This window comes from Botryllus schlosseri, chromosome 5 (assembly GCF_051294905.1).
Source record: "Botryllus schlosseri isolate E-star chromosome 5, Bs_hap1, whole genome shotgun sequence".
NCBI classification, from domain to species: Eukaryota; Metazoa; Chordata; class Ascidiacea; order Stolidobranchia; family Styelidae; genus Botryllus; species Botryllus schlosseri.
The window spans coordinates 14,167,158-14,194,583 of record NC_137240.1 but is presented as its reverse complement, the minus strand read 5'-3'; the positions used below and the strand labels follow the sequence as shown (position 1 = coordinate 14,194,583).

The 27,426-nt window shown below is 40.0% G+C and overlaps 3 protein-coding genes and 1 long non-coding RNA gene across 4 annotated transcripts; 3 read left to right on the top strand and 1 right to left on the bottom strand.

Annotated features, from left to right (window-relative positions):
- Positions 1–879: 879 nt before the first annotated feature.
- Positions 880–12,518, top strand: LOC145439139 (PDZ domain-containing protein GIPC1-like). Its single transcript, XM_080316621.1, has 8 exons — positions 880–1,202; positions 6,494–6,592; positions 6,655–6,751; positions 6,812–6,909; positions 8,219–8,390; positions 9,153–9,265; positions 11,616–11,697; positions 11,797–12,518. The coding sequence occupies exons 1-8, from the start codon at positions 1,068–1,070 to the stop codon at positions 11,949–11,951; spliced, it is 951 nt and encodes a 316-aa protein (XP_080172747.1). The 5' UTR covers positions 880–1,067; the 3' UTR covers positions 11,952–12,518.
- Positions 12,519–13,956: 1,438 nt separating this feature from the next.
- LOC145439152 (uncharacterized) lies at positions 13,957–16,132 on the top strand. The gene is made up of 2 exons (XR_013915104.1): positions 13,957–14,699; positions 15,129–16,132. It is a non-coding gene; the product is annotated as an uncharacterized LOC145439152 (long non-coding RNA).
- LOC145439142 (ER lumen protein-retaining receptor 2) lies at positions 15,194–19,808 on the bottom strand. Its single transcript, XM_080316624.1, has 7 exons — positions 19,662–19,808; positions 19,316–19,487; positions 18,589–18,689; positions 16,004–16,162; positions 15,826–15,940; positions 15,469–15,606; positions 15,194–15,403 (listed from the first exon to the last, which is right to left on the bottom strand). The coding sequence occupies exons 2-7, from the start codon at positions 19,404–19,406 to the stop codon at positions 15,369–15,371; spliced, it is 639 nt and encodes a 212-aa protein (XP_080172750.1). The 5' UTR covers positions 19,407–19,487; positions 19,662–19,808; the 3' UTR covers positions 15,194–15,368.
- Positions 19,809–22,071: 2,263 nt separating this feature from the next.
- On the top strand, positions 22,072–26,730 carry LOC145439140 (protein FAM221A-like). The gene is made up of 8 exons (XM_080316622.1): positions 22,072–22,232; positions 24,190–24,282; positions 24,689–24,769; positions 25,269–25,335; positions 25,403–25,523; positions 25,587–25,736; positions 26,231–26,368; positions 26,427–26,730. Exons 1-8 carry the CDS (start codon positions 22,159–22,161, stop codon positions 26,531–26,533), a joined length of 831 nt encoding a protein of 276 aa, XP_080172748.1. The 5' UTR covers positions 22,072–22,158; the 3' UTR covers positions 26,534–26,730.
- Positions 26,731–27,426: the final 696 nt, after the last annotated feature.

The following is a 27,426-nucleotide window of genomic DNA, read 5'->3' as shown; positions in this document are numbered from 1 at the left end:
AAGAAGTTCAGAGTCCTTAACTTCTTGTGGCTTGCCATATACTTTGATTAGCGCGCTTTTGATAGCAGGGTACTTTTCTGTTGCTGGCGGTTCAGTAAGCAGAGAGGAAATTTCGCTAGCAGTGGCGTTATCCAACACCGAAACCACATGGTTAAATTTCGTATCATCTCGAGTGATGCTTGCAGCCTCGAACTGAGCTTCAGCTCTAGCGAACCACAAAGTAGGGTTGTCAGTCCAGAGTGACGGAAGTTTAACGCTTACCGCATTAGCTGACGAAGGGATGACGAGTTTCTTCAGTGCGTCGGTCAATCCTTGCATAGCGGCGGTATCCATGTTGGAAAGCGTCCGTATAATCCTGGCTGTGCACAACACTTGCGGTCTTCTGGAGTCTTCCAGGTAGTTCGGGGTCACCAATGTAGGAACTCGTTTCCTACTGAGTAGTTAACTAACTACGTAACTCTCATTTCGATACTGAGAACGCCAGACAAGTACAGTTACACTCAATCTGTAATCACAACAACAATAATATGAACATGCTCTCTGACTGGCACCTTTTGAGCGTGCAAGTCAGAGCGGTACGAATGTATCAGAATGTTAATATTCGAACGGTAACGCGTCAGGAATAAGCGTAATACATTTGTGAGTCACGATCGCTTGGATATAGTTTGTAGGTGTATTATGTGCAGCTACACTATCATGTATTTTCTCGGGCATCACGCGGTATAAAAATTCTGAATTATCAAAATGAGTGTTATGTTGCTGTAGACAGGGGGATTTCATTCCCTGGAAGCACGATTCCATCATTGATCACTGCCCTATTCTAGCGGTTAATTATAGATAACTAACCTCCGTAGGTTAGTTATCTATAGGTTAATTGACTGAGAACTTTAGAAGTAGAATGAGTCACTGGGGTGTGCTGTGGGCTATATAAACACTGGGAGATCACTCGCGGCAAGCGGCTTGGTCTTGGTCGTAGTCCGTTTCGTAAGGTTTATAAAGCTTGCTTGTAACCAAGACACCGAAGTTATAAATATTAGCGTTTGTAATTACGTTCTGAAACGACGATCATGTTTTCGAGTATATTCGGACGAAAAAAGAAGAAACAAGCTGCTACTCCAGAGACGAAAGCGCCAACAGCACAGCCGAATGACTACGCCGAAATCCAAGCCAAGCCTGAGCAAAAACTCGTGTTCCACACACAGGTAAATTCCACTGCAACGAATATCATCAGTGCGAAGTCTTTTTATGTATTTACTCTATTGTGGTCTTATATGCATTTTGTTCAGATGACCAGATGTTGAAGTGACGACATATGACGTCACAATGCCCAAGTCGAAGGTTTTTCCTCAGTCTATGCCTATGAATACTTGCCAAAACTGTACTTGAAGTAGATCTAGAAGCATAATACGATAGGGCTACCATGCGTCCTCCTTTTCAGGAAATTGAAAATGTCCCCTTTTTGACAATTTGTCCTTTACAGCTAGGGTAATGGACAGGGTGAACTGAAAATCGGCATAAATGACGTCAAATAGGTAATGCACACATTGAAACGGGTCATTTGGGAGTCGAATCAAAGTGATGACCGTTTTTTTAGTCGGCAAACAAGATTTCCAGTAAATAGTTCAAAATCAGCTGTTTTCAGTTTTGGTCAACTAACTTTTAGGACTTGGTAAAAGTGCCCTCCTTTCGCGACTCCAAAATACGGTACCGGTAACCCTATATTACGACATTTTTTCAAGTAGTTTTAATATGATGCTGGCCTCTGAAAGATAATCTGTCTCACGGAATGACTATATCGGCACCACAAATATGTGTTGGCCAAGTGGTAATTTTTGAAATGTTATTCTGTTATTTAGAGACACCAACTATGGCCCAGTTGTTTGTCGTTCTTGGTCATTGTATAAGTGATTCAAATCTATCGAGACTGTACTTTCTACTTGACTAATCCAAAATATAAAAGGTTGCTCAGCCTCAAAACTCTTCAAGTAGAGTGAGGTAACCTAAAAGCAATCATTTTGATAAATATAGTTTATTGTTATTGACAACTTCTGCATATAAGATTTGGTATTTAAAGTATACTCCGTCCATTCTTTGTTGACAATTGACCCATTCTACCCGCTCATTTTTTTCATTTTTTCGAGTTTTCATTATTTTTTACTGATATCCCCCTGAACTGTTAACTGTTGGCACATGAGTTCTTATGTTTTGATTCACTTTGTTATATCATCAGCGTTATAAAATAAATCTCATGATAGGCCTACTTCAGTGTGCAATTTTATCTAGCGTTGACAGATTAATGCCAACAGAAGACGTGCATCACTCTGGTTAAAGTTTAGTGGCGTGGCAGTGGTATTATTTAAAGACGAGAACATTTGAAAAGTCGCGGATTTATGGTATAGGCCAGACATGGGGTAATCGCGATTAGTAATCGTAATCGATTACGACGATTACAGCATTTTGAAGTAATCGTAATCGCAATCGATTACATTCGAAAAAAATCCGAAGTAATCGTAATCGTAATCGACTACTTCCCATATCTAATCGATTTCTTTGTGAAAGAACGATTACTTTTTGTTTGTACAAGGACTATGACAAAAACTGAATATTCGTGAACAAGAATGAGATAATATACCACGTTAGCGATAGCACAAACATCTGATTTTCAAACGCCACTACTCATTGTTACGTCAGAAGTATTAGCTCCGCTCGTCATTGCGTAAGAAGTATCCACACATAGTAAACACTAAACAGGCATGCGATGGACATTGTATAGTATGATTGTAAGAACACCCCCGGTGGTGTATACTGTATATCAGGTTATCAAGACACTACAGAAGCCCCTACCTCGCAGCAGGATATTGATGACCACTATGCCTATAGTTTCAAATAGTAACTTATGTATGGATGTTTGGTTGTGCTTAGTTAAACTCAGTTTCAACGTTGCAGCTTGGCGAGCAGTAGGCCTATACGTACGCACGTACACCTGACAAAAATTCGGAATTTTGTACTCGTCGAATAAAACATTGCAGTTTCCACAACGAAGCATTACAAATAAACAGCTGCTGATATATATCATAACCGAGCCGTGCTTGGCCGTTTCTCGTAACAGCAGTTCGCAGTATCTGTATTAAGTTGAAGGCAGAATTTTTATGTTCACTATATCATATTCTCATATAACTACTTCGTTACTCAGCATTTGGACCTGCCGCCATAACCATCCGCTTATAAAGCCTGACATCTTAGCGTGGATTGTGGCTAGAATCAGAACCAACAGCAATTCGTCCCCCAGTCCGACCGTTGGTCAATTTTCAAAAGTGAATTTCGTCAATAATATTGGTCATTGCATCAGATTACTATTCATTTTTAACCTCTCTCAGCCCCGAGTGTCAGATTTACCTGTAGAGCTGGGCCACGTAATTCATAATTATAGCATCTGGTATGTTGTTATAATTACTTTATTGTAGGTTGTTAATTCGTGACCTCCAGTCTGTTGATTAATCAAAAGATATTGTACTCGCCCAAACGTAGCAAACTAAAAGAATATCTTTCGCGAGACGCACACACAAATTGTCATGGCTTTATTCCTATGTGGATGCGCCTGGTGGCATTTGTATTGTGGGCTCAGATCGGAAGGACAGGACTATTAACAGTCACGCCCACCCAGCGCGGCTATTGACAATGGACGAATACCCCAAGTTTCGGCCAAGGTATTTCTTTGGTATCGCATCCCGTGGAGTTGCGTGTAGGCTGAAACTGCATATGTCTTTGGGTGTGTTGTGGGATCGTGATGCGGTAATGACCTGCTCCGAAATGCCTGTTCCCATAAAATATCCTATGCATGTTTTTTCTTGAGGGGGAGAGGTATGCATTTCAAACCCAGCTATCTACTGGAGCAGGGGTCACCAACCGTTTTGAAACAAAAAACTACTTCTTGTGTAGTGTGTACTGATTATTGCAACGACCGACGGGTTACCACTCACTCCCGCCGTTTATCCGTGCTCAGTTGGATCTATTCACTTAATGTAAGACAATCAGAGCACTGGGCCGGGTTTCCGCCCCTTACCAAGAACAAAAAACGCTCACTCGCCGGGACTCACACCAGCTCCTCCGGACTCAGTTGCGTTGCTGCAGTGCGCGCCAAAGCGCTAATCTCCGCGTGTAGACTCGGGAATATTAACTATAGATTCCCGTTGAGCCACCGCGTGGGCAAAGACGAGCAATGCCCCGATCGACTGCGTTCGTATATTCCTTGGGGTCGGCCGACCCATGTTCAACTGCTGCTCATATGAAACCAGCTTCAACTTTCAAATCTTTCATTTGAATATTTGCTACAGCGACCGCGGGCGACTCATTTGGTTCGCTTTGGTGACCCCTGTACTAGAGACATATGAATCACGAAGCACGAAGAACATTTTCAAGAATTAATTAAATTCTCGAAAATACTCTATAATTTATATTGGTTTACGAAATACTTTTGAGTCCCCTTCGAGCACGCTCCCCACCCTATTAAGGAATTTGGGGTGCGGCAGGTAAAGACCTGGCAATAATGCAAATCGCTGGGTGCGATAAATCACCCCAATAAAGTTGGGCAATTCGTATATTATGACGTAATAAGCAAATTACGCATGATGTATGAAGAGAGTTGATATCTCATTAAGCCTTTTCATCGTAATCCTTGTATTGTCTTCCAATATATCTTTTGAGATTATAGTACTAAGAAGCAAAACAAATGTAATCGTGAGAAATCGTGATTACTTTTCCAATGTAATCGTAATCGTAATCGACTACTTCCTGATTTTGCTGTAATCGTAATCGTAATCGCGTGATTCTGAAGTAATCGTAATCGCAATCGATTACATTCATGAAGTAATCACCCCATGTCTGGTATAGGCTAATTCTAAATCTATGGGAGCATCTCTGACTTCCTAAGTAATTTTATGTCTAACTAAAATAAGAACGATGAAAAACAATGAATCAAAAAATTTCGTAGAATTGTTTACAGTCCTTTCATTTTGCATTGAGTTGATTATAAACTTGGTGGGCGTTAGTATTAGAAGTAGATGCTTGGCTCGTGTTTCAACAGTTTCCAGTCTTGGCGATAGCCAAACAGCTGGCAGTCTGATTCTGAATAGACGATAATTGATCACTACAAAGCAATTCACGTCGGTAATTGCGTTTGATGAAAAGCTGTATTCAAAACCACTTGACCGTGTGAGGCGGTGTTATCAGTATCTTTTTTACTTAATCCAGTGTCGCCTTGAAGAATTCTAGTTATCAGTGCCGTAATGTCTGTAATGCTCCTGAAAAGACTTGTAATTCATGAAATATCATGTATTTGCGTTATGACTGGACTCTGTTACCATATCAATGTATCTTCGATGTGTAGTAATAGACTAACAATCAATACTTCAAAAACACACTGTATGTTCTTTGGAAAAGGTACTGCAAAAGACATAGGATTGAAGCTCAATAATGAAAAACGTACCTTCCAGACGTCTCTATCCTATCTCGGCATAATTATAGATAATAAGCTATCCTGGGGAGATCACATTAACTCAATTTGCATATCAAAAGCCATAGGAATCTCAAGAAAAGTCCGTTTCCTATTGCCACTTTCCAGACGACTAACAGTATATCACACACTCTTCCACTCACACCTGACTTATGGTGTCGTATTGTGGGGTTCAGCCAAAGCCAAATACCTACTTGAATCGGATTAAAAGCCTGCAGAATAAAGCAATCAAATTGACTTGTCTCGCCAATCGCAGAGATAGTGTAAATCCTTTATATGGTCGCTTGAACATCTTAAAAGTTGAAGATATCCACTCGTATGAATAGGTAAGCTCATGCACGGCTACTACAATGAGTGCCTACCAGAAATCTTCCTAGACTCTTTCACTCATCTCACCAGTCACCATTCACACAATACCCGAGGCTCCTCTATGAATCTATTCTTACTCCGAGAGCATCCCAATCAGTTTCCAAGGCCCTCGTATATGGAACTCCATTCCGCCCCATATTAAAGATAAACGTCTCCATATGTATCTTTATTCAGATGTTTCATTCGTTCATCAGAATCTCTGTGCCTAGTTTGTGTTCCTGTAACCAAGTGCCAAAGTGTTATCTTGACCATTCTTTAGGTTACCTACTGTGAATGTTCCAACTTAGTTTTCATCAGTTTTGATACATTGAGAACTTGCTATATTTTGCTTTGTGAACGTGTTATATTTTGTTTTAAGTTTCATATTACAACCATCCTTTCAGGCTGTAGCTGACTCGATGATCTCCCGATCCCTTCGCTACAGCCTGGTTCTGAATTGAATTATATAGACTTTGCTTTGTCAAGTATCTATGTATTTTCAATGTTCATGGAACCGAATAAATTCTCTCTCTCTCAATTGTGTTGAAGCATCGTGATTCTTCTATCACAAAAACTTGGAACAAAACAACCCCTATATTATGTTTGAATGATTCAATCCTCTATTGCTTATAGTTAGCCCACGGAAGTCCAACGGCCAAAATTGAAGGTTTTGGAAATGTGAGAGAACTTTATCAGAAAATCGCCACTGCTCTGTCGGTTCCCGCTGAAGACGTAAGAGAGTTGCTTTTTTGTGTTATATTTTTGAAACAGAGTCACCACTCGTCCCGTTTTAGATATTATTCTGTACGTTGAACACTCACAAATGCGACATGGGCAGGCTGCTGGGCGGTCAAATAGGTCTGGAGGATTTCATATTTGCCCACGTCAAAGGTCGGTTGTGAGAAAATGTGGTTGATGATTACTGTTTGCAAGCTCCTGTCTTGATTTCAGGAGAAAGAAAAACTGTGCGGTTAACTAAAGACGCAACCTCGCTGGGATTGACAATAACGGATAACGGGGCTGGATATGCTTTTGTTAAGAGAATGAAAGTAAGATTTCAGTTGTGTATTTACTAAAAAAACTTTGTCGGATCACCAAAATGTACCTTATGTTATGTACCTATATCTGAGATCTTACAGATTGTCATCATGATGCAGGTTTCTGCACCTTGGTTCATTAGCATTATTGTGGCATATCTGCAATTTGCCTACATGGCTGAAGTTCCTAAAACGATTTCAGGCTAAAGTCGTATGAAGGGTGACGATGTCATATATTTTACTTTGATGTTGCCGTTGCTTTGTTGCCTTATTATATATAATCCTTTGAAATAAATAATTAATGACAGGATTGCACTGGCTACCAGGATCTCTGTAGCAAAGTAAAGCCATATGAGCAGGCAGAGTAGTCGTGGAATCTGTCTGATTGCATTACTCCAACCGGCCCCGATTAATTTGATATCATTTCGCTACTTGGTCATGATTTGAGTTGTAAATTACCAGGCAACTTATTGGTAGAAAACTTGTTTATATCCTAGCAACCATATTTAATTAATAAGATCTCTTCGTAGACTGCACGCATTTTAATAAACCAAATAATGTTGTGATTTGCGGTCGTTATTTATTATGAACTGCATGCATGATTTAATGATACCAAGAGCAATATTCTCCAGAGCTGTTCTAGTTTCGTTTCAAGCCATAGAGATTAGCACCAAATCGTATGTGTTCGCAAACATGAAATTGCAAATATGCCTGTCCTCAATGGCGTGATAACCCTCTTACTGCATAATGTAGCAACGCGTCACACCCTATATTTGTGAAGTGGAGACTAGGGTTATTGATTGTGGATTTTGTGACCTGTTAATGTGTATTAACTAAATGTTGTCAATGAGTGCGGATTATGAGAAACTTGTTTCGCTAGTTAGCTGTGATGCACATGCGCTATAACAGCACCTTGAAGGATCAAGCGCTTGTGGAAGCCGCATTTTGTCATGTGGTGACTGTTGTGGCATGATTTTCACACTTTTTGGTGTCACATGACTGCCTTACCTTCACTGCCTCATCTCAAAAACTCGATTGAAAATTACGTTACTAAGCTGTCTCTAATCAAAACTCCTCGTCTTACATGCTAAATAATTAGATGATGATTTTTTTTCTGTGTTTTGTGTCATTTGCAGTGGTTAATCGATCTATATTAAGTTATTTGTAGACTTTAGTACCGGTACACAAAAAAGAGTAGGCTACTGTGCAGTGTTATTGGATACATGTTCATTTTTCTTCCTTTTGAGTTTGCAGCATTAATAAAAAATTGTATGTTGCATGATGGCTGTTGTTGTTGCCTTCACACTTTCTGTGATTGCAGGAGGGATCGATAGTGGACAACAGCAAAATCGTATTTGTAGGAGATCACATCGAAGCGATAGACGATCTTCGTCTCGTGGGGTCGAGGCATTTTGAGGTCGCGAAAAAGTTGAAGGAGATTCCGATCGGGACCACGTTCACCATGACTCTAGTGGAGCCGCAAAAAGCCTTTGGTGAGTAGAGTACCGAAACTGTATTTTTTAGCGGACTCGATTTAGGATTTGGGTTTGCGACATGCTACTTGCACTACACTTTTTATGATCAAAAACAGTATGGGATGGATATTGTCATTGGCAGTTTTGGAGCAGTACGCACTGGTTTTTGTGACCTCCATTAAAAATCTTGCAGTATAATTGATGGGGTCTTCTGCTATCAATTATGTATTACTTTCACATGTAACAATAACTTAACTTGTGAATGTCATTGGGAATCAAAATTGGAAATGATTCGCCGTATTACCTACGCTCACTACTGTCGAGAGTCGATCGAAAAGCTTAAGCTCTGTATCCCTGAAGGCGCTTTAATATGCAGTTATTGTTTGGTGCGATTCTGATCTTATATATCCCAAATCGCGTAGATTAGGCTACTCTTTCCGTATGATGTTAAGATATGCTAGCGTGTACTATTGAAATCAGCTGAATTTGTAAGGAAGTTTTCGGCAATATGTTCAAGACATCTGCAGTATTTCTTTTCAAAAAGAACTTTCAGTAGGCCTAGCCTTTGTGTTTAAAATCCGATCCGCTCAAGCCTATCCAATCCATCTGTCAAGCGCTGGTACATCTGTCAACCACTTCCATTGCCGTAGTAGGCTACTTTGAATGCCGTAATGGCAGACTGTGCTGGGCACGACTTTGTTAAAACATCAATTGAAGACACACGTTGATCTGCTTACTATTTTATTGTGTCCTGGTTTGATTCTATGATTAAACTTTTAGATATGATAGCTCAAAGAAAAGCTGTGCCATCTGCACCCAGCAATCAAAACATTGGCTCCGGAAAAGCCACTTTGAGATTACGCTCTCAAGGACCGGCCACCGTCGAAAGTATTGTGAGTTAGCATTTGGAAAATTTTTCCCATTGTTGGCACAGGAACACGCGTGTCTAGTTAAAAGACTTTGTCACTTGATGTTTGTCACGCAGCGAGCAGTAATCAATGATTGGTCTTACATTACACTAAATTTTCATGTAAGGTCAATGATTGTTATGGGATTCGGTCACCGATTATTTGGTAATAGTACTGCAATTGTATTAAATTGCTTCCCTTACGTTATCATTTTTGACATTTAGTTGTATGTCCTATAGAGAAGTCCAACAGTTATCTGAACGTAATTTTAGTACAGAGGGATGTAATAGGCTACCATGTTTCTGTTTATAGTCCCATTTAAAGAGATTTTGTTTAAATTGACACTACAACCGGCACTTAAGATAAGGCCATGACAAGGTTTTCCATTTCATCTATTCCAAATTGGTATGGAAAGTTGAATTCTGTGCACTATGGTGTGATTGGAATCAGATCGTCTGCCTTGGCGGGATTGTATCTCCAAGCAGTTGTAGTTAAAGTTCTTACCCGATAACGGACCTAGACATATCACCTTGTGAATTCTGATAAAACTTCCGGACATCTCTCTGTTTGAACTGTGTAATATTCTTACTTGAAGTGCTGTATCCTTGAATAAAAAAGCAGCCAGGATGGTCAAAATATTGATGGTTGCTACTCGCGTACAAGTTATGCCTTGAATTTCTACTGAATTATCGAGGACGTGTCAAAACTACTTCAAGTGGGAGTGGAAAATGAAAGGTCTGATCAGTACCCATGTAACTACATTAGAAATTGTAAGATGTGTCTTTGCGACTAAAGCAAAATAGTAGCAATCTTTGAAGTATATTCAGTTCCATCAACAGCATCAACATTTTTTAAAATTTTCATCAAATCAATACACCACAAGATGGCGATGTAATGAAAAGATAGGCGGGTGCCGAAGCAACTTCAAGTGGTCTTTTAATCAGAGACCCACCCCAATCTACAGCATGTGAATAAGAGGCATGCTCAGTGGATTTAAGAAAGGGTAACATAAAAGGAAGCGACAAAGATGAACGCTGCATGTGTCGGTGTCCCTTGATAAAGCGAGTGTTTCACGCGATTCTCGGGGCTTGTAAAAGTGCCACAAACTTACCTCACAACTACTACTACTTTTAGAAATGTGTATAAAGTCTAGAAGCCTAGATCATGCCTAAGAGAATTATGAAGCAGATTTGGAAGTAGTCCAGAATCAGTCACTTGTGTGGGTAGTGCAGAAAAAGTAAAAAGTACGGTACTTCGTTATTGACCACCTCTGACAAAAGTGTGTAAAATTGAAACAGCTTGCCGATTGTGAAATTGAATACTCTAGTTGGACTTTGATACTATTTCATTGAATTGCCTCTGAAGACCAGTACTCAAAGTTGGTGCAGTTCGGTATTCACACCTTCCCGAATGTGAAGGTTGCATTTGATACGCTGGACTTGATTAATATAGGACTATAGCAGGGGCGGGCAACTTCTCCAGTGGGCAGGCCTGACCTGGGAAAATGAAACACTTGGCGGGCCGGATTCCAGAATCGATACATTAATCGCGTATTTATCCAGTTATAACGGGAATATATGCTATTTAACGTAAACTTTAAGCGATTTGTGGAGACCGAAAACCGTGTTCAATCAATTTTCAACGTAATTTACTTCAATAGCTGTTTAAGTCAATGAGCCATCTGTGGTCGATCAAAGTAGTCAACAAGTTCTTTGAACTCCGGCCGCATGCTGGACGTAGAAACGATTAGTAAAGACTGCATGTGAACATCAATTGGATTAAAATGCAGCTTTGACTTGTTAATTATCCAGGTCGAAAAATTTATCTCACAAATGTATGTATAGACCCAAACAGAAACTTGGATTATTTCAGTGACAATTGAACGCACAACACAAAGAAAACAGAAAACTTGAGAATATAATGGGACTAAGTATGCAAGTATAGAGGGGTATTCGGCAGACTACTGCTGTGGGCCACATCATGTATACGACCGGAAACTGTCTGTGGGCCACTCAAAATCTCGTCTGGCCCGCGGGCCGTATGTTTGCCCGTCCCTGGACTATAGGAATAGGAATGATCTGTGCATATCCATACCACGAGTGCATGATGTGCATATGCCGCTGGACAAGTAAGGTGCAGAAATAGCCTTGTAAGGCATCTAAGTCTTGCACTACCCCTTCATGCTATCCTGGTAATGCTGAGTGCCGAGCTTGGAAGTCATGGACACGAGTATTACTAATCAGGTCTGGTCTGACACGGCCGTGGCTCGAACCCACGACTTACGGGTCAATATTCCAACGGATCGCACTTGCTGATCTCTTTTCTTGATACGCAGCCTACCGAGCAAGAAGATAAGGCAGTGAACAGAATTGACGACTGCCTAGAAAGCTTCATGGGGATTCGGGATACAGAATTATGTAAGTTATTATATGTGTTAGTATTATGTTATCAATATATTATAATATTATTATGAGTAAGCTGCTGTTTCAAAACCGCCATTATGGTTTTCCTCGCAGCTACGACCATATTCGAAGCCGGTAAGGAATGCTCGAATACAACAGAGTTCAACGAAAAGCTGCTGACCCAACTCGGGGATTTTGGATTTCCCGAGGTTTTCGTATTTGACGTATGGGGCGTCATAAGCGACGCGAGGAAAGAGAGAATCCAGTGAACCGCGATGCCTTCGGACTCGTAAACGATGGGTGGGATGCGATAAACATAGGCTCGGCAGAGTCGAACTGCATAATCGGTGATTTCATCGCGTGTTTCAGGTTACCCGGCAATGATTGGTACATGTAACTGCAATAATATTGTTCCAAGTGCATTTGATAGTACTATACGATTGTTTAAATTTTTTTCACTGTTGAATCCTACGTCAAAACTTTTGTTCTATTCATGCAAATACGCCATTGTTTCATATTTCGCTTTGATTGTCCTTAGCTCGACCGAATTTTAATTGTGGGCGTTCTTCAGCTGTTCTCTGTAATTACTCGAGTTGATCGATTGTAGTGAGTATTTATTAGTGTAGTGCAATATGTATCCGAATATATTTTATTACTTAATTCCCGGCAAAAGGTGGCGGTCGCATTGTGTTCCGCATGTATTGTCGTACTATTGAAGTAACGATTTGTTGATTGAATGTTTTATCCTATTAATGAAGTATCGTTGATATAGAAGTCGCTGAAATGTTGGCACTTATTCTCAGTGAAATTGTTCAATAAAACTCAACAGTGCGCTACACCCGTTATTGTCTACGTCAGTGGTTCTCAACCTTTTTGGCTTCGCGGACCCCTTTTGACCGTCACGGACCCTGGCGGACCCCCTCAAGTTTTAGTTCAATTTTAGCTCTATTATGGCGCAACCTTCATCTGTCTTGTGCAAATATGAACTGTTGGCTAGTGATGAACAGCAAAATCATGATTACTTGAAAATGACATCATAATATTTATGTAGAAATTTTGCTGCTGTATTTCTTGAAGTACGTGGTCGAGTCTTGAAAATCCGCGTCTTCGTTTTGATACGAACGAGGAGTTCCCAAAACCATTTCCGCAAAGATAGATGGAGGCCAATGCAGTATTAACGCACAACGCTTCCGACGATACTTTTGGTGTGATCGCAACATTTACGGCACCAAAATGAAGAAACATATATTTTATGAACATATCACGTCCAGCATCTAGCGCAGAGACGGGCAACATACGGACCGCGGGCCGAATCCGCATTTTGATCGGCAAGCAGAGAGTTTCTACCGTCAAAGTGAAATCCTAATTTAATATTATTGACAAATTTTATGCGCCAACGAATGGAACCAAGTTTTCCGTCCTGAGAAAGACTGTCATGAAACGACTTGTTCTCTGCGGGTTTACATATATATTTACGAGCAAACATTTTCGACCATGAACAATTGAACATTAGCAAGACAAGGCTGCATACCAATATAACTGGTGATATAAATTTCAGGGTTGGAGCGTAATGCTTTCATAGCAACGAAACACTCCTTGTTCATCAAAAAATCAGCTTTGTCGATAGGGCATCCGCAACAAGAATGCGCCAAATATGATAGCCGAGCTTTAAGAGCAGGTATATCATCGTCCGATTTATGACGAGAGTCAGCCGAAAATATTCGGGTTCATTTCAATATGAATATACGATTCAATTGTGTATTGAAGTTCTGTACCTCGAAGAAGCTGTTCAAATAGTGGTTATGTATATCACAGGATAAGATGGATTTCGGGGCGAGGTTTCAATCCCTGCATTGGGACAAATTAGGGAAATACTTCGGAAATTTTTATTTCAAACGACTGTTCACTAATTTGATGAGACCGACAACTTCAAATCGAGAAGACATTACGAAGTCACCCTGATTGACGTTACTATCTCCATATTTTTGTTTTTTCAACAAACCCCAACAAAACGTCTCTAAACAGCAATATGTTTGTATCAGCAGGTTATTGGAAAATTGGCAATGAAAATGAATGTTCACACTGCGATAGTTCATGTCAGACGATTATTATGATGATATGAGTCATGAGGTTTAAGCAGTTGTGGTGTGAAATTGCCTCATGCTTTCTCAAATTAAAAAATAAAATAAAAATTACGTTATCAACCATTTAAAAAATTTAGTGGTCTCGCGGACCCCCTGAAATTGCTTCGCGGACCCCCGGTTGAGAACCGCTGGTTTACGTTCTTTGGCATGGTACCCAGTTTTGCGTTCACTACAAAATCTGCACGCCAGTCTTGAAGTTCTTTGTACAGAAGATGTATAAAACAATCTGTCATAAGTATGTCATCTTTGCTCTTGGATTTCATCAGTAAGTTGTTCTATGCACGGTTGACCTTGTTCGGAGTAACCATTTAACACTATCAACGTCCTTCAGATAATTGTTTCAGATTTGTCTTGAGCATGAGCGGAATAACCCCTATGCTTTAAGCAAGGATTCATATCGCATTCTGACTTCTAACTCTTAATTATGGAATTGTGTGCCGTTTAGTGTGTGGTGTGACCCTTGAGCATGCGGGTTTCCAGGCCACCGATTAAAACTCCGCGTTTTGCATCAAATCTGATAATGAGCTTAACTTGTCCGGCTCAGCTGCATGACCCACAATGAGTTCCAATAATCGTCCCACAGAACACAGGCTCCAACATACGTCGGGACGCATGCAGAGCTGGCCAGTAACGATTTAATTCTAACTTTGCAATGTACCCATTGGGTACAGGGTTGTCAAGACTCGAGTCACGATTTTCTGATTTCTCGACTTGGACTCATGTCATTGCGCATGACTGGAACTAAGTGATATGACTCGACACTCAGATGGCCAGGACCGACATTTCCCTGTAATTTGGAATAGTAAAGTAACCACACTATTGGTACTGGTACTTGAACATGCGACCAGAAACTGATAAAGGTGAGGAAAATTAGTATATTATAAATGCGGACCATTCGATATCACTAGAATTATAAAAAGTGAGTTCAACAAGACTTTAACTGGAAACTGAACTGTCAACACAAATTATACAATGACTCGGACTCGACGCTCTGCTCACTGACTTGACTCGGTGGTGAATTGAAAATTAACTCGACTTTTCTCGAGTCAAGACTATGAAAGTGAGATTGACTTGTTACTCGGAGCCTTGTGGTTACAACCCTGGTACCCAGTAAGTTATGCACTACATACTTGGGCAGACATGTTTTTTAGAATACTCTCACTTCCACTTGCTTTTGCTGGTAACGTCATCGCAACCGGTCAATAATTATATGCCCGTATTATGCTTCTTTTAGTATTCTTTTCAAAGTGCCCGTTGACACATTCTGCGCTAGAAGCGGGGATACTCGTATTTCGAAAGTAGACGCCTCCGACTGGCTATCAAGTGTACAACGCCTGACATGACACGGCCAAACCATACAACATGAATGCAGCTAAATAATATATTAGACAAAATGCTCTTAGTTAAACCAGGCAGACAAAACAATTTTGCATCTGTAAAAGCAGTCAGGCTCTGATAGAATGGGCCCGTTGATCACAACTATAGCTTCGCAAGCTCCGTATCGTCTCTGCTGTTCCGTCACAAAGTTCACATACTTCCGTCCTATGCGGGTAGGCTCAACTTCTTGCCTTGTATTACTGACAAATAAAAAAAGTAATGTGATATCCAACAAAGCAAAAGAATCACTGCGCAACCCACTCACCCTTGGTGACATAGAGGTAGAAGAAATCGCAGTACAGGATCGTCTGGACAACTCCCGCTACAATTGCGATCAGGTCAAAGAATCCCTCGAAGTAGTAACGCCAAATCCAATTGAACAAGTACAAAGCACGGTACATCCCTGAAAAAAATCACATAATGGTTCAAGTTCAAATTTTCAGGTTCTAATCTCCTAGTGCAGATGGCTGGCATTTGCATTAGATACTGAGACAGTTGATCCGAGAACATTTTGTCTCCAAAATAAATTCAAGTTGAAGACATTAGGTTGAGTGTCACAGCCGAGTGAACATCAGCACTGTAAGAAACACTTGATAAAAAGTCTCACTTCAAACAAGCTTACCGAGTGCAAATAGATAATGTGTTGTGATTGATTCCGCTTCGCCAGTCTTGGTTATCATAAAAAGCTGAGGAAGGATTGCTACAGACTCCAAATAAATGCTGAATGTCCACAGAATCTAAAGCAACATTAATTTATAATGGTCAACGACGTGCTAATTTCAGTGGCTAGGCCTACTTACTTCGAGTGCAGAAAATTCATGGTTCACCAGAAATGCCAGTCCGCCAACGGGAACGATAAGAAACTCGACTCGGAATGTGTCATGATTGCCATCATATGTAGCTTTGAATTTCACATAGATCAAGTAGACCGTCGAAAACGCGCCCAAGATATAGATAATCTAAAACAGCAGGGAAGACGGTGACCAACATATCACTCAAATAGAAATTGTCAGGACACCAGACTCCAGGATTCTGGTATTGGTCGAGGTCAAAATGGCAAAAAAATAAATTCTGGATTCATGGCCTGTACAGGGACTAGACCAGGGGCGTTAAACATGCGACCCAGGGAAGCAATTTTGAGTAGATTGAAAAATGCTTGCACTTCTAGCACATTTCTAACAAATGCGTAAATCTTGTAGTAAGAAATACTTCCCACAAGGTAGCAAATGTCAAGTCCACGGGTCACATTAAAACCATCCGACAGCGGTGTTGTGGTTTCAGAACGAAACCGTTAATGCTGGTCACATGAAGAATATAATAGTTATACAAAAATATAATACAAATATATATATAGTGGGTAGTGGCACAGCTATATCACTTCTGACTCAAAATTCCCCCTCCCCCCTTCAGAGAAACGAGAATCTTGAATAATAATTATGAACCAAATTCTAATGTCCGTGTCAACAGTTGAATCTCTTGTATTCCTCACAACATATAAGCAGAGTTAACACCAGACTACAACTAGAACAAAGGGGCCATAGCCATATGCCCACTTATTTCGTCATTGGAGTTACTGTTTTAGCAGTTAGTAAGTGTATTCAAATTGTATTGTATCTTCACATTTTTTGCGAATTCCGTTGTTTGCAAGTACGGTGTTCAGGGCAATGTTGAGACAAGATGTGGATGATACCATTCTGCCTGGTTAACTGGATTCCGGGAGCGTTTCTTAGCCGGGTGGATATTTTCATCACAATTATATATCGAAAATTGAAGCAATTGCACGCATCATAGTACAGCAGAGGATGCAGGCCAAGCAACCCTTTTGAATTGCTATAAGTCTTATGTGATCAGTATATGCGCCAATATTGGCAGGCAAAGTGAATTGTCTATGGCGCTTTGATATTGCATCAGCAGTAGGTAATTTTGTCTTTGGCAAATTCACTGCCCACCATTGTCATTAGGTAGGTACAATATATATATCTATTTACGGTATATACATACATTCATGTTGTGGGTATTTTACTGCTCTGCCAATATTGGCGGGAAAAATTACTTTGACCGCATTTACTGCATCCAACGAGTTATTGGTACTTGATAACTCATATCCATGTCGTGGAACAGTCATGCAATAAAATTGATTACATCATTGATTGCCTTTGCTGATTTTGTTCATTCGTGTGACTACTAGGGCCATTTAAAGTCATTAAAGTCATATTTTTTTCTATGCATCAGTAAGTCGTGAAATCAATTTTAACGCAAAAACCGCATCCATAGGGGGTGTATTAAGAAAGTTATAAAGTCATATAAAGTCATATTTTGCTGGATAGGCCATTAAAAGTTATAGAGTCATATTTTAGTATAGTTTAAATAAAACTACCAATTTAAGCGGTGAAGCAATCAAGCACTAAGAAACTAAGGCAGTTACTCGTTGGGGTAGCTGATCCAATGCTGCTCAATATTATGCCGAGATGTAGGAAGGTAGGAAGGTGAAGTTATTGTTAAGAGCATCAAAAATTCAGTCAACGATCCAAAGTTGACTATTCATCCAATTTTCCTCAACTATAACAATATTTCAAACTTAATACTGAAAATGGAAAATTATAGCCTACGTACACCGTCAACCTGATATGATGTTGTAATGGAAAGTTATAGCCTACGTACACGCCTATGTTGATCTAAATGCCCTTGATTTCGGAAAAGATCCCCTTGAGCTCAAAAATTACATTAAGAAGCAATTAGACAAAAACGATGTGAAAAAAATTATGGAGCTACAAAGACGAGACATTTCACCATCGCTTTATGCAAAACTGCAGAAGTGTCAACCCACATCAGCGTCTGTGGAGCGCTCATTTTCCTTACTGAAGTCATTTTACGTCCAAATCGTAACTTCAATGACTCTAACATTCCGCACTACATGAAACTGTACTACAACAGTGGCTTCCAATAAAAATGGATGTGTTATGTTGCGTATGTTTTACTCTTTAGTTCCCTGAGTGACGTGGTTCGCATGTAAAAATACACAATTTTCACATAAAGTCATATAAAGTCATATTTTCCGAAAAATAAAGTCATATTATGGATTTTTTAAGGTCATATAAAAATGGCCCTAGTGATTACCATATTACCTCAGTTGATTTCAAGAACTGAAGATGTTCGCATTGCTTTTCTACTGTGGTTGATAACGATATGTATGATATTCATGTGAAGGTTTCAACTTGATGTGATACATAGTTCACAGATGCAGTAGATGAGACCGTTGCACCAGTAGGCTAGACTTGAATATTGGGTAAGTGAGATTAGGGAAATCTGATGGATTGGTGCATAATCCAGGTTTTAGCCTCCACCCAAAGTCAATTGTCATGTCACCGCAAAACTAGCACATTACCTTCATGACGGAATTGTAAGGTGAGATGAAGTTGGTGAAAAGATCCAGGTATCTCGTTGCAAAGACTAATGCAAATAGTATCTGGCTTTTTCCCGAGATGCCTAGAAATATGAAAAATTTGCGACTAATGAAATATTTTATGTATGGTTTATCCAATTCCTATTTTGTTTTTACCCAGACCTGATTAAATCTGGTGTTGAAAATCGCCTTTAATCAAATAGTAATGAAATGCATGCACGCCAGGGAGATTTCGTATTTAGTTACATAGGCTACGTAACAGAATAGATTTTTTAATTCGAAACGGTTATAGTCAAGAGTAATATACTAAAAGCATGGCTCTTTAGATAACTCTTGTTCGTATAGCAGTCGGGACTGGCATGAAGGAGTTGAAAACGTACGAGATGAAAACGTACAGTACAAAACGTATGTATTTATAAACAACATGATTCACTTGTCTCAGTTGTCTGCAAGCCATATATTTAGGAGAAATGGTTATTTATATCAATCAAAAACACTTGCCGGTGTAAATAGCATGGATATTGCCAATATGCAATATTTACCATTACGTTTTCAAATAGGATAGGATCAAACCTAACCCTATTGATCATTGACAGCTTTCATAATATGGTTAACACCTTTTTCTGCACAACGATCCTATCTAGCCAGTTTTCCAGAAGATAAATTTACGGTACATAGCATCATTAGCATAATCTAATGACAAACTTACCAGCGCATGATCTACTTTTCCATATCTTTGCAAGTAAAATCAGGATAGCAACAAGATGTGAAATATCACCAGTCAATCGAAACACATTCATTTTCGTTGTCCGATACCAGGTGGAAATTAGGTAGACTTAGCCAGGCTTCTTGGCCACGATGGATGCAGTGCGTCAGCTTACCTAAAACCAATGTAAATGGTCAATACAAAATCTTTACGATTTTCACGTTTTACTATACTGCAAACTGGGCTGCATATCAATTGATATGACTCGTCAACACGTTTTAATGAAAAATATACCACTACCACAACTTGTATTGAATGCGATGATTAATAATTTATGAGCAACAATCACCTTTTTTAGCACAATAGACTTCCTTTGCCGTTTAAATTGCACACTTCATTGAGACATCTCCGATTTCCGCACTGTACTACGTGGCGTTACCGACGTCGTAATTTTGCAACTCATGCGTGAAAGTCTGACTCTGCACAGCATTCATCATTGCTGCAGACGCTTTCATTGTGCGTGAATGTTGCGCATTGTGATTGCAAATGTGCCAAGCATATCTGGCGAATTTTTAAAGACAAACATAGAGGTGAGACACTTATTACCATCTAGGTTTATGGAGTACTCACTCCGCCATTCATGTCCGCAGTCTGGTCAAGCCACAGTGTTGAATATTTGCGCATTTTCTATCGTAATTTGGACTGGTGAATGCTACGTGTATTACTGAAAATTATTATGTGTATCAAGTATCGTCTTGTCAGCGTGTTCTCGAAGGACGTGGTCAGTGGGGACAAGAGAGAAATTGACTTGGGTCACGCTTCACCTAATGTGTCGACTTTGTTATTCATCACTACTTTGTTTTGCTTCGCTTGGAGTGGCGGCAGGTCGCAGTGTCGCGCCGCGGCGCGGCGGCTGAGGTTTGACCGTGGGATGTGACACGAAAAATAGAATATTGGTCGCATATTTTTCATTCATTTATTGTGCACATGTGGTATTCGGATGAATTTTGTCCGGGCAATTTTCCAACGAATTTCAGGGAATCCCCTTCTATTTTCGGTAAAATTTTCATCATCATCGTCATTTCATTAAAATTTTTCATCATCAAATCAATACACCACAAGATTGTGATACATTGAAAAAGATAGAAGGGTGCCAAAACGAGCTGGAGGAGGCTTTTAATCAGACACCCACCTTGGGCAATTACACTGCATACAGCATGTAGTAGGCTAATAAGAGGCATATATGCACACAAAATGAATCATCCTAGCAACTGTCAGGGGGATTTCCCGATTCACTTTCAAAAGTGAGCAACATTAGCGGACTAGCAATCCAGTTGCAATCACTCCTGCCATGGAACGCAATTTTGTCTCGTAAATGTGAGGCGCCACAACCCTGCCTGGGACATATCTCTACGACATCGAATTTGCATAATTGTGAATGATCCGTGAAATCTCTCAAAAATTCGGGAGTCAATTCGTAAATTCGAATTTGCATGTCGACGGCCGTCAACACATACTAATTGAATTACGTATTCACTACTTCACGGCCGCACAAATTCCCTTCTACGGCCGCAGGATGGCCACTATCCAAGTATAGACTACGTCGCGTTCCCTTTAGTAGGGTTGCCACACGTCCGGAATTTCACTGAAAAATCTGCGTCCGGGAGGAATTTCTAACCCTACTCTAGGATCCGCAACTGAGAGTCGGCGAACACGTTGGCCTCCACTTTATTGTACAACAGAAAACATCAATGGACTAACGATAAAACATCGGATAAAATAAACAGCGTTGTTGATCCATCGTCAGTCGATCGTCAGATAGAAAGGCGGGAGCATCGAACGAAGGCTTTCTTTAATAGTCGGAATCCAGACAGGGTTGCGCACAATGATCAGCAAATGATTGATAATGATCCGACGTCCAGAGGGTGCAGTACACCAATCCGCCATACCACCCCTGCTGTAATTAGTTTACTTCGCTCTGTTCATTCGTTTCGTACCTCAGTTGCTAATATCTGTGTTGTAGAGTGCATGCCTTAGTTCCGTGAAATTGATTGTAGCCGAATTTCAGTTAATGAAAACCTAAAGCTGTCAAGCAGTTTCGTCTTCGTCTACCTATACACTTTCCTCGAATCAGGTCACTACACTCGTCCAACAATAAAACGCATAATTTACAGAGATAGGCATTTTGGCGTCCGCCATTACCGCGTTGGGACACACCAAGATGTTGACAATGACGTTTCGGTTAACATGCGACTCTGCGAACAGGCGGCGGCGAGGAGAACCTTCACCCAAAAGGACCGCCTCATGTTGGCAGAAACCGATATATGTCATAATAATAATAATATTATGTCAAATCAAATCATAACTACTTCAAGTTGTGCAAGTAAGCAAAATCTACCCGCAGAGACAGCAAATGGTCGTTCGACATCTTCCTATCTGTTCAATACTTCGCATTGTCCATTTGGTATATCTTGGGCAGATGAACATGTAATCTGACGACCATTTCAACAGAAGCGAGTCCTACACTTGTGCCATTGCAATTTACAACGTAGCATCTTTGCATTGCGTTGCCTCGTCACTATATAAGGCGCTGCTAACCATGAGGTCACAGATTAAGTCGCCATCACTATATATTACTAACCTACGTAGGTTAGTAATCTATACCATCACTGAGTCGCCATGCCAGCTACGTTGTAAAATGCTATGCTCGTCTTGTACACTACGGTATACATTTCGACACACGTGACTGAACACAGCACATTTGTTATCGTTTGGTTACCAGTGGTGATTTTGTAAGCTCTTCCTGAACTTTGTGCGAGTCCGTTTATGCAAACTTTGTCTTTAAAATGGAGCCAGGTGTGCACTTGAAGTTGGACGGATCTGCTCAATCATCTGTAGATGCATACCTAGAGTACAGAAGGTATGGTTTACATCAGTGAATTAACGCCGATTGCCTTGTTTTCTAACTTTACCCTCTGCGGGAGTATTTAAACAAGCATGTCGGGTACGGAACGGCAATATTTTCATTTTCAACATTTGTATTGATACTGATCACTAGGGCCATTTTTTTACCTAAAAACAGAAGATTTCGACCTTAAAAATCAAAATTTAGACATTTATCAAAATTTAGATATTTTTTGACCTTATTTAACTTGTTTTTCCCACAAAATCTTAGAATTGTACCGGTACTACTTATCTTCATTTCTGGTTCGAACTGTCTGTCCTACGAAGTAGTTTGGCATGAAAAAACTTTGACTCAAAAACTGACAAATTTTCACATGAAAAAACTTTATTTTAACAAAATCTGGCCTTATGAAGACTTCCAGTACCAGTAGTTACATCACGTATTATGGTAGAAATAATTGAAATTTGTTGTAGTACAACGAAAGATACTTTCCTACATTCTTGGGTAGAAAGTGTCTGTCCTTACTAAGTAGCTTGCTAAGAATGGAGAAAGAACGTTCAACAGTAGCAGTTGCTGACTGAAAACACTGACATCACAATTTTTCATAATGCGCTTCTTGATATAACTAGCCAGTCTTCAGGATTACCGGACCACGACCTAACATCGACCTCCGCCACATGCCATCTCATTTTGTCGCTTGCGTCTTATATTCTCTGCATTACTTTTCATTCAGTGCATGCCTCTTCTTTACTTCGCCTAGGCCCTAGGCTAAGGTGGGTGTCTGATCTTAAAGGCTACTCCAAGTTGTTTCGACACCTTCCTTTTTTTTCATTGTATCACAGTCTTGTGATGTTTTGAAACGATGAAAATTTTATTAAACCTGCTTGATTGATAACAACCATGCAAGGCCCACTAGGGCTCTTCAAAAATTGACTTTTTTTCTCAATTCGTACTGGCTACTTGATAAAATTGTTAGGTTACCTAATTCAAGCCTACACACCAAATGTGGTTCAATTTCAACCAGTAGCCGCATTGCTACATGAGAAGTTTCCATATAACAAAAAATTTGAAAATTTTCTGTTCACCCCATTTAAGTGTTAGGTTGTCTATAGAAACGATGTTCACCAAATTTGGTTCAATTTCAACCGGTGGAAGCGGATTTATTGCCGTCGAAAAATTTGGATTATGAATAAAATAGTATTTATGGTGACCAATTCTTTAACTATCATTTATTATAGTACCGTCAATACTATTTTCTTCAAATCCAAATTTTTCGACGGCAATAACTCCGCTTCCACTGTTTGGAATTGAACCAAATTTGGTGAACATCGTTTCTATAGACAACCTAACACTTTCATGGGATGAACAGAAAATTTTTCAAATTTTTTGTTATTTATTTTTATATAATATATAGAAACTTTCTTCTCCTGTAGCAATGCGGCTACAGGTTGGAATTGAACCAAATTTGGTGTGCAGGCTTAAATTAGGTAGCCTAACAATTTTATCAAGTAGCCAGTGCGATTTGAGAAAAAAAGTCATTTTTGAAGAGCCCTAATGCCCACGCAGTCTTGCTTCAGTTAGGATATTGCGGTCGTTAAGCATAACACCATATCAACCTATTTGTTTCATTTGAATGTTTATGATTCACAACGAGTAGACAATGGGCCGTCTACAAAGGTAGGCCTATAAAGTTGGCTACAACCTGTAAAATGTCAAACGGTAAGTTCACCGACAGTGCAAAATCTGCGATACAAACAAAATGCAGGTTACAAAAGAATTTTGACTTTGTAAACAATTTTGACATTTTTTGACTCAACACGACAATTTTGACCTAATTTTGACATGTAAAAAAAAATCGCCCCACTGATCACTATACCGTATCATGCCCGTCAGTCATCTTATATATTAAAAACTCAAACGATTATATTGTAACTGCAATCCGCGGACTGTTAACTCTTAATTTTTTATACAGAATTGTGGGCGATGATGACAATGGAGTATTGTTCACTCCAGATCAATATGAAGAGTACAAGAAGAATATTGCATCAAAAAGACAGGAGAACAGGTAAGCATTGAAGATGGATAGCAGGCTAAGAGATAGTTCTGCTATACAACTTCTAGTGATTGGAATATCACATGAAGGATTACCGATCCACGACCTAACATCGATCTCGCCTTCCGCCACCTCATTTTGTCGCTTGCCTTTTATATTCAATGCTTTACTTGTCATTCAGTGTGCATGCCTCTTCTCTACTTCGACTAGGCCAAGGTGAGTGTCTGATCTCTAAGACTACGGTACTCCAAGTCATTTCCACACCTTCCTATTTTTTCATTGTATCGCAGTTTTGTGGTGTTTTGAAATGATGAAAATATTAATAATCTGATACTGAAATAGTGATTGACATAATAATGTTTTAACCGGAAAGAAGCTTTTTCTCCTGTATATATCATATTGTTTTTTCGTCGTCAAGGGTGTACGTTTCATGGACCAACAGCAAGGGAATGGATTGTAAACTTATCGGGCCCGAAACAAAGTGCTTTTGCCAACACAGGTATGTTCAGTTTGTCATTCAAAGTCACACCTTGTACAATCACACATATTATATTTGTGTTGAGTATGTTTTACAATTAGCACCATGGTCTTATTTTTCCTTCTGTTGCCAATTCAAGTGATTTTTAAGCACATCGGTTTATTGCAGACTTAACTGCAGACACAATTGAATTATTAACAAAGGGCAATAAAAGTAATACTTTAGTGTAGAGGTTTTGTAGAAGTAGCAATACTAAGAAAAATTCAATGCCCAATGCCCAAGTGCCACAGTACTCCATGCCAGTGACGGAATTAGGGCTAGAGGTGGTCAAACTAGTCAGTGGGAGTAACAATGTCAATGTACTCAATTACAATTAGAAATATAAATTTCCAAGATTTATGTCATGGTCAAATTTGACTGGTGCAACTTTCTTTTCAATAATTACACAAAGTGTCAACAGTTGGAATATATTCACCAAATGGCTTGGACCATGACTGATATTTTGCTTGCCCCTCTACAGATATCGCGAACACAAGACTGATATTGACATAAAGACAGCTGCCAGACCATTAACGATACCTTGCAAAGTAAGAATCCATCAATCAATAAGTCTCTAATATTTTTATGGTTATCTGCGTATTCCTCTTTGTTAAGAAATGTAACTGTTCCTCATATAACTATATCCCCTTGAACGGATCGCAACCTCTGCGCTGTCATTGCAAGCATACTGTGGATGATCACTCTCCTGCTGCTAATCACGAGTGCTCTAGACCAGGTCTGGTGCTTCTAAATGTGACCCTTGCGAACAGCGAGCCGAATTTGCATTCATTTCATGTAGCGTGTAACTGTAGGGCGTTCAGGACATCGTTCAACTGTGGCTGCGGTGAAGTTGTTGCTTCGCACCATACTCTCATAGAAACTAAAGAGGAAAGATTTGACCGAGGACATCCGGTTGCACGGAACGAACCGGCTTATGCTGCTATGGGAGGTCGGTCAATTTTCTAAAATTGCGCATTGCGTGGAAGCTGGCCCCCGAATAGATAGCGTCATGCGTTGTTTCCCTCGATTCACATTTTCTCATCTATATACTATGAAAATCATGCCTTCGCTAGGTACGGTTGGGAATTACGAACATTTTTCATCGGCTTGAACACTAATCAAAATCAGAGATATGAGAACGCAGGACACTAATATCACTTCTATCGAGCCACATTCTGAAAAACTGTGCGTGTGTCTTGAGCGAATGAAAATATATAATCTGACGACTCCGCCAAATACCACGACACATAAAACGGATGCTTGTGTTATGACGTTGTATCCTAAATAGCATTAGCTTCATTCACAATATGCCAATCTTGAGCTCTAGTTAAACAAATCAATATAGCTATAGAAGGTGATATATATAGGCCTACACCTGTATTCGTTACATTGCCAATAGTAAATCAAAAAAACACATCTGAAACCACTCTCGCACGTTTGCAGGCATTACTGGGTTCAGCTCTCTTCTGGACGGATATTTGCGTCTGGATGACAGCGGTATAGGACCACCGTCCCGGGAATTCTTGGAGCAACCCACGACAAGCACCGATCATCCTTTTCTCAGAGCCTTCGATCGCCATGGTGATTAGGCTTACAGTTTATCGTGACTGGCACATAAAGCTAAAAATATGCTTACCAGGTAATCCAGCAATCACTGATTCCGATCGAAGTCAAACAGGAAGGAGTCGCAGATCACCAGTCCAGAAGAAAACATCATCCAACAGTCGTTCTCATATGCATAAGTGACACGAATCATGCCACATATACCAATGGAATCACCTTTGGCAGCTTCACAATCGGTGCAATACCGCAAGCCTGCTGGAATTACCTAACACGAACAACTTTCAATGCAAGTTCCACCTTCCTGAGCCGACAGATGATTTGCTGCACTGTTTTATGTGTCCTTTCATATAGTGAATATATCCTCTTCGTAATACCATGTAGGTTGAGTTTCAAATTGAAAGTTCCGAGGTCTAGCCAGGGGTTAGAAAATGGGTCTTTCGAGAATGACTGTACTACTCTAGTGTTAAGGGCAGTGTTGGAACTACATTATCGCACTGCAGCTGCTAATGAGACCGTGAAAAAGGTCACCAGCTTTCCACATTTCGCTATTGTTCTACTAAGCATTTTTGGTCATTCTCAATGTTTGGTCCATAGCAACCTCAGTTACGAACTTCATGAAATTCTATCACGTGACAATCATGAGTTCATGCAACCACCCAAAAATAAACAGTGGCTCACACTCAGGAACCTAACTGCTGCACCTCAAGCACAACCAGTTGCGGGGGGGGGGGGGTTCCGAGCTCGAAGGGGCAAAATTTATTTCGTATTACATATATTAAGGAGTATCTTTTGGAAATTTATGCAACTTATTCAAAAAATTTTTCATGTGAAATATCTTGATTATTGCGTACCCTTCCCCCAACAGAAAATGAGCATGATTATAGAAATGGGCACTTCGGCGTCGGCCATTACCGCACCAGGACATTTGAAGTTACAGGTCACGCGACATGCGACTCCAAGAAGTGTGCCATAACGATCAGCAGCGAGAAGACCTTGGCCGGAAGGAACTGCCCTTGTGCTGACCGAAAACTTCGATATAAATACATATTTGTCTATAGATAAGTAGCGGCCAAAAG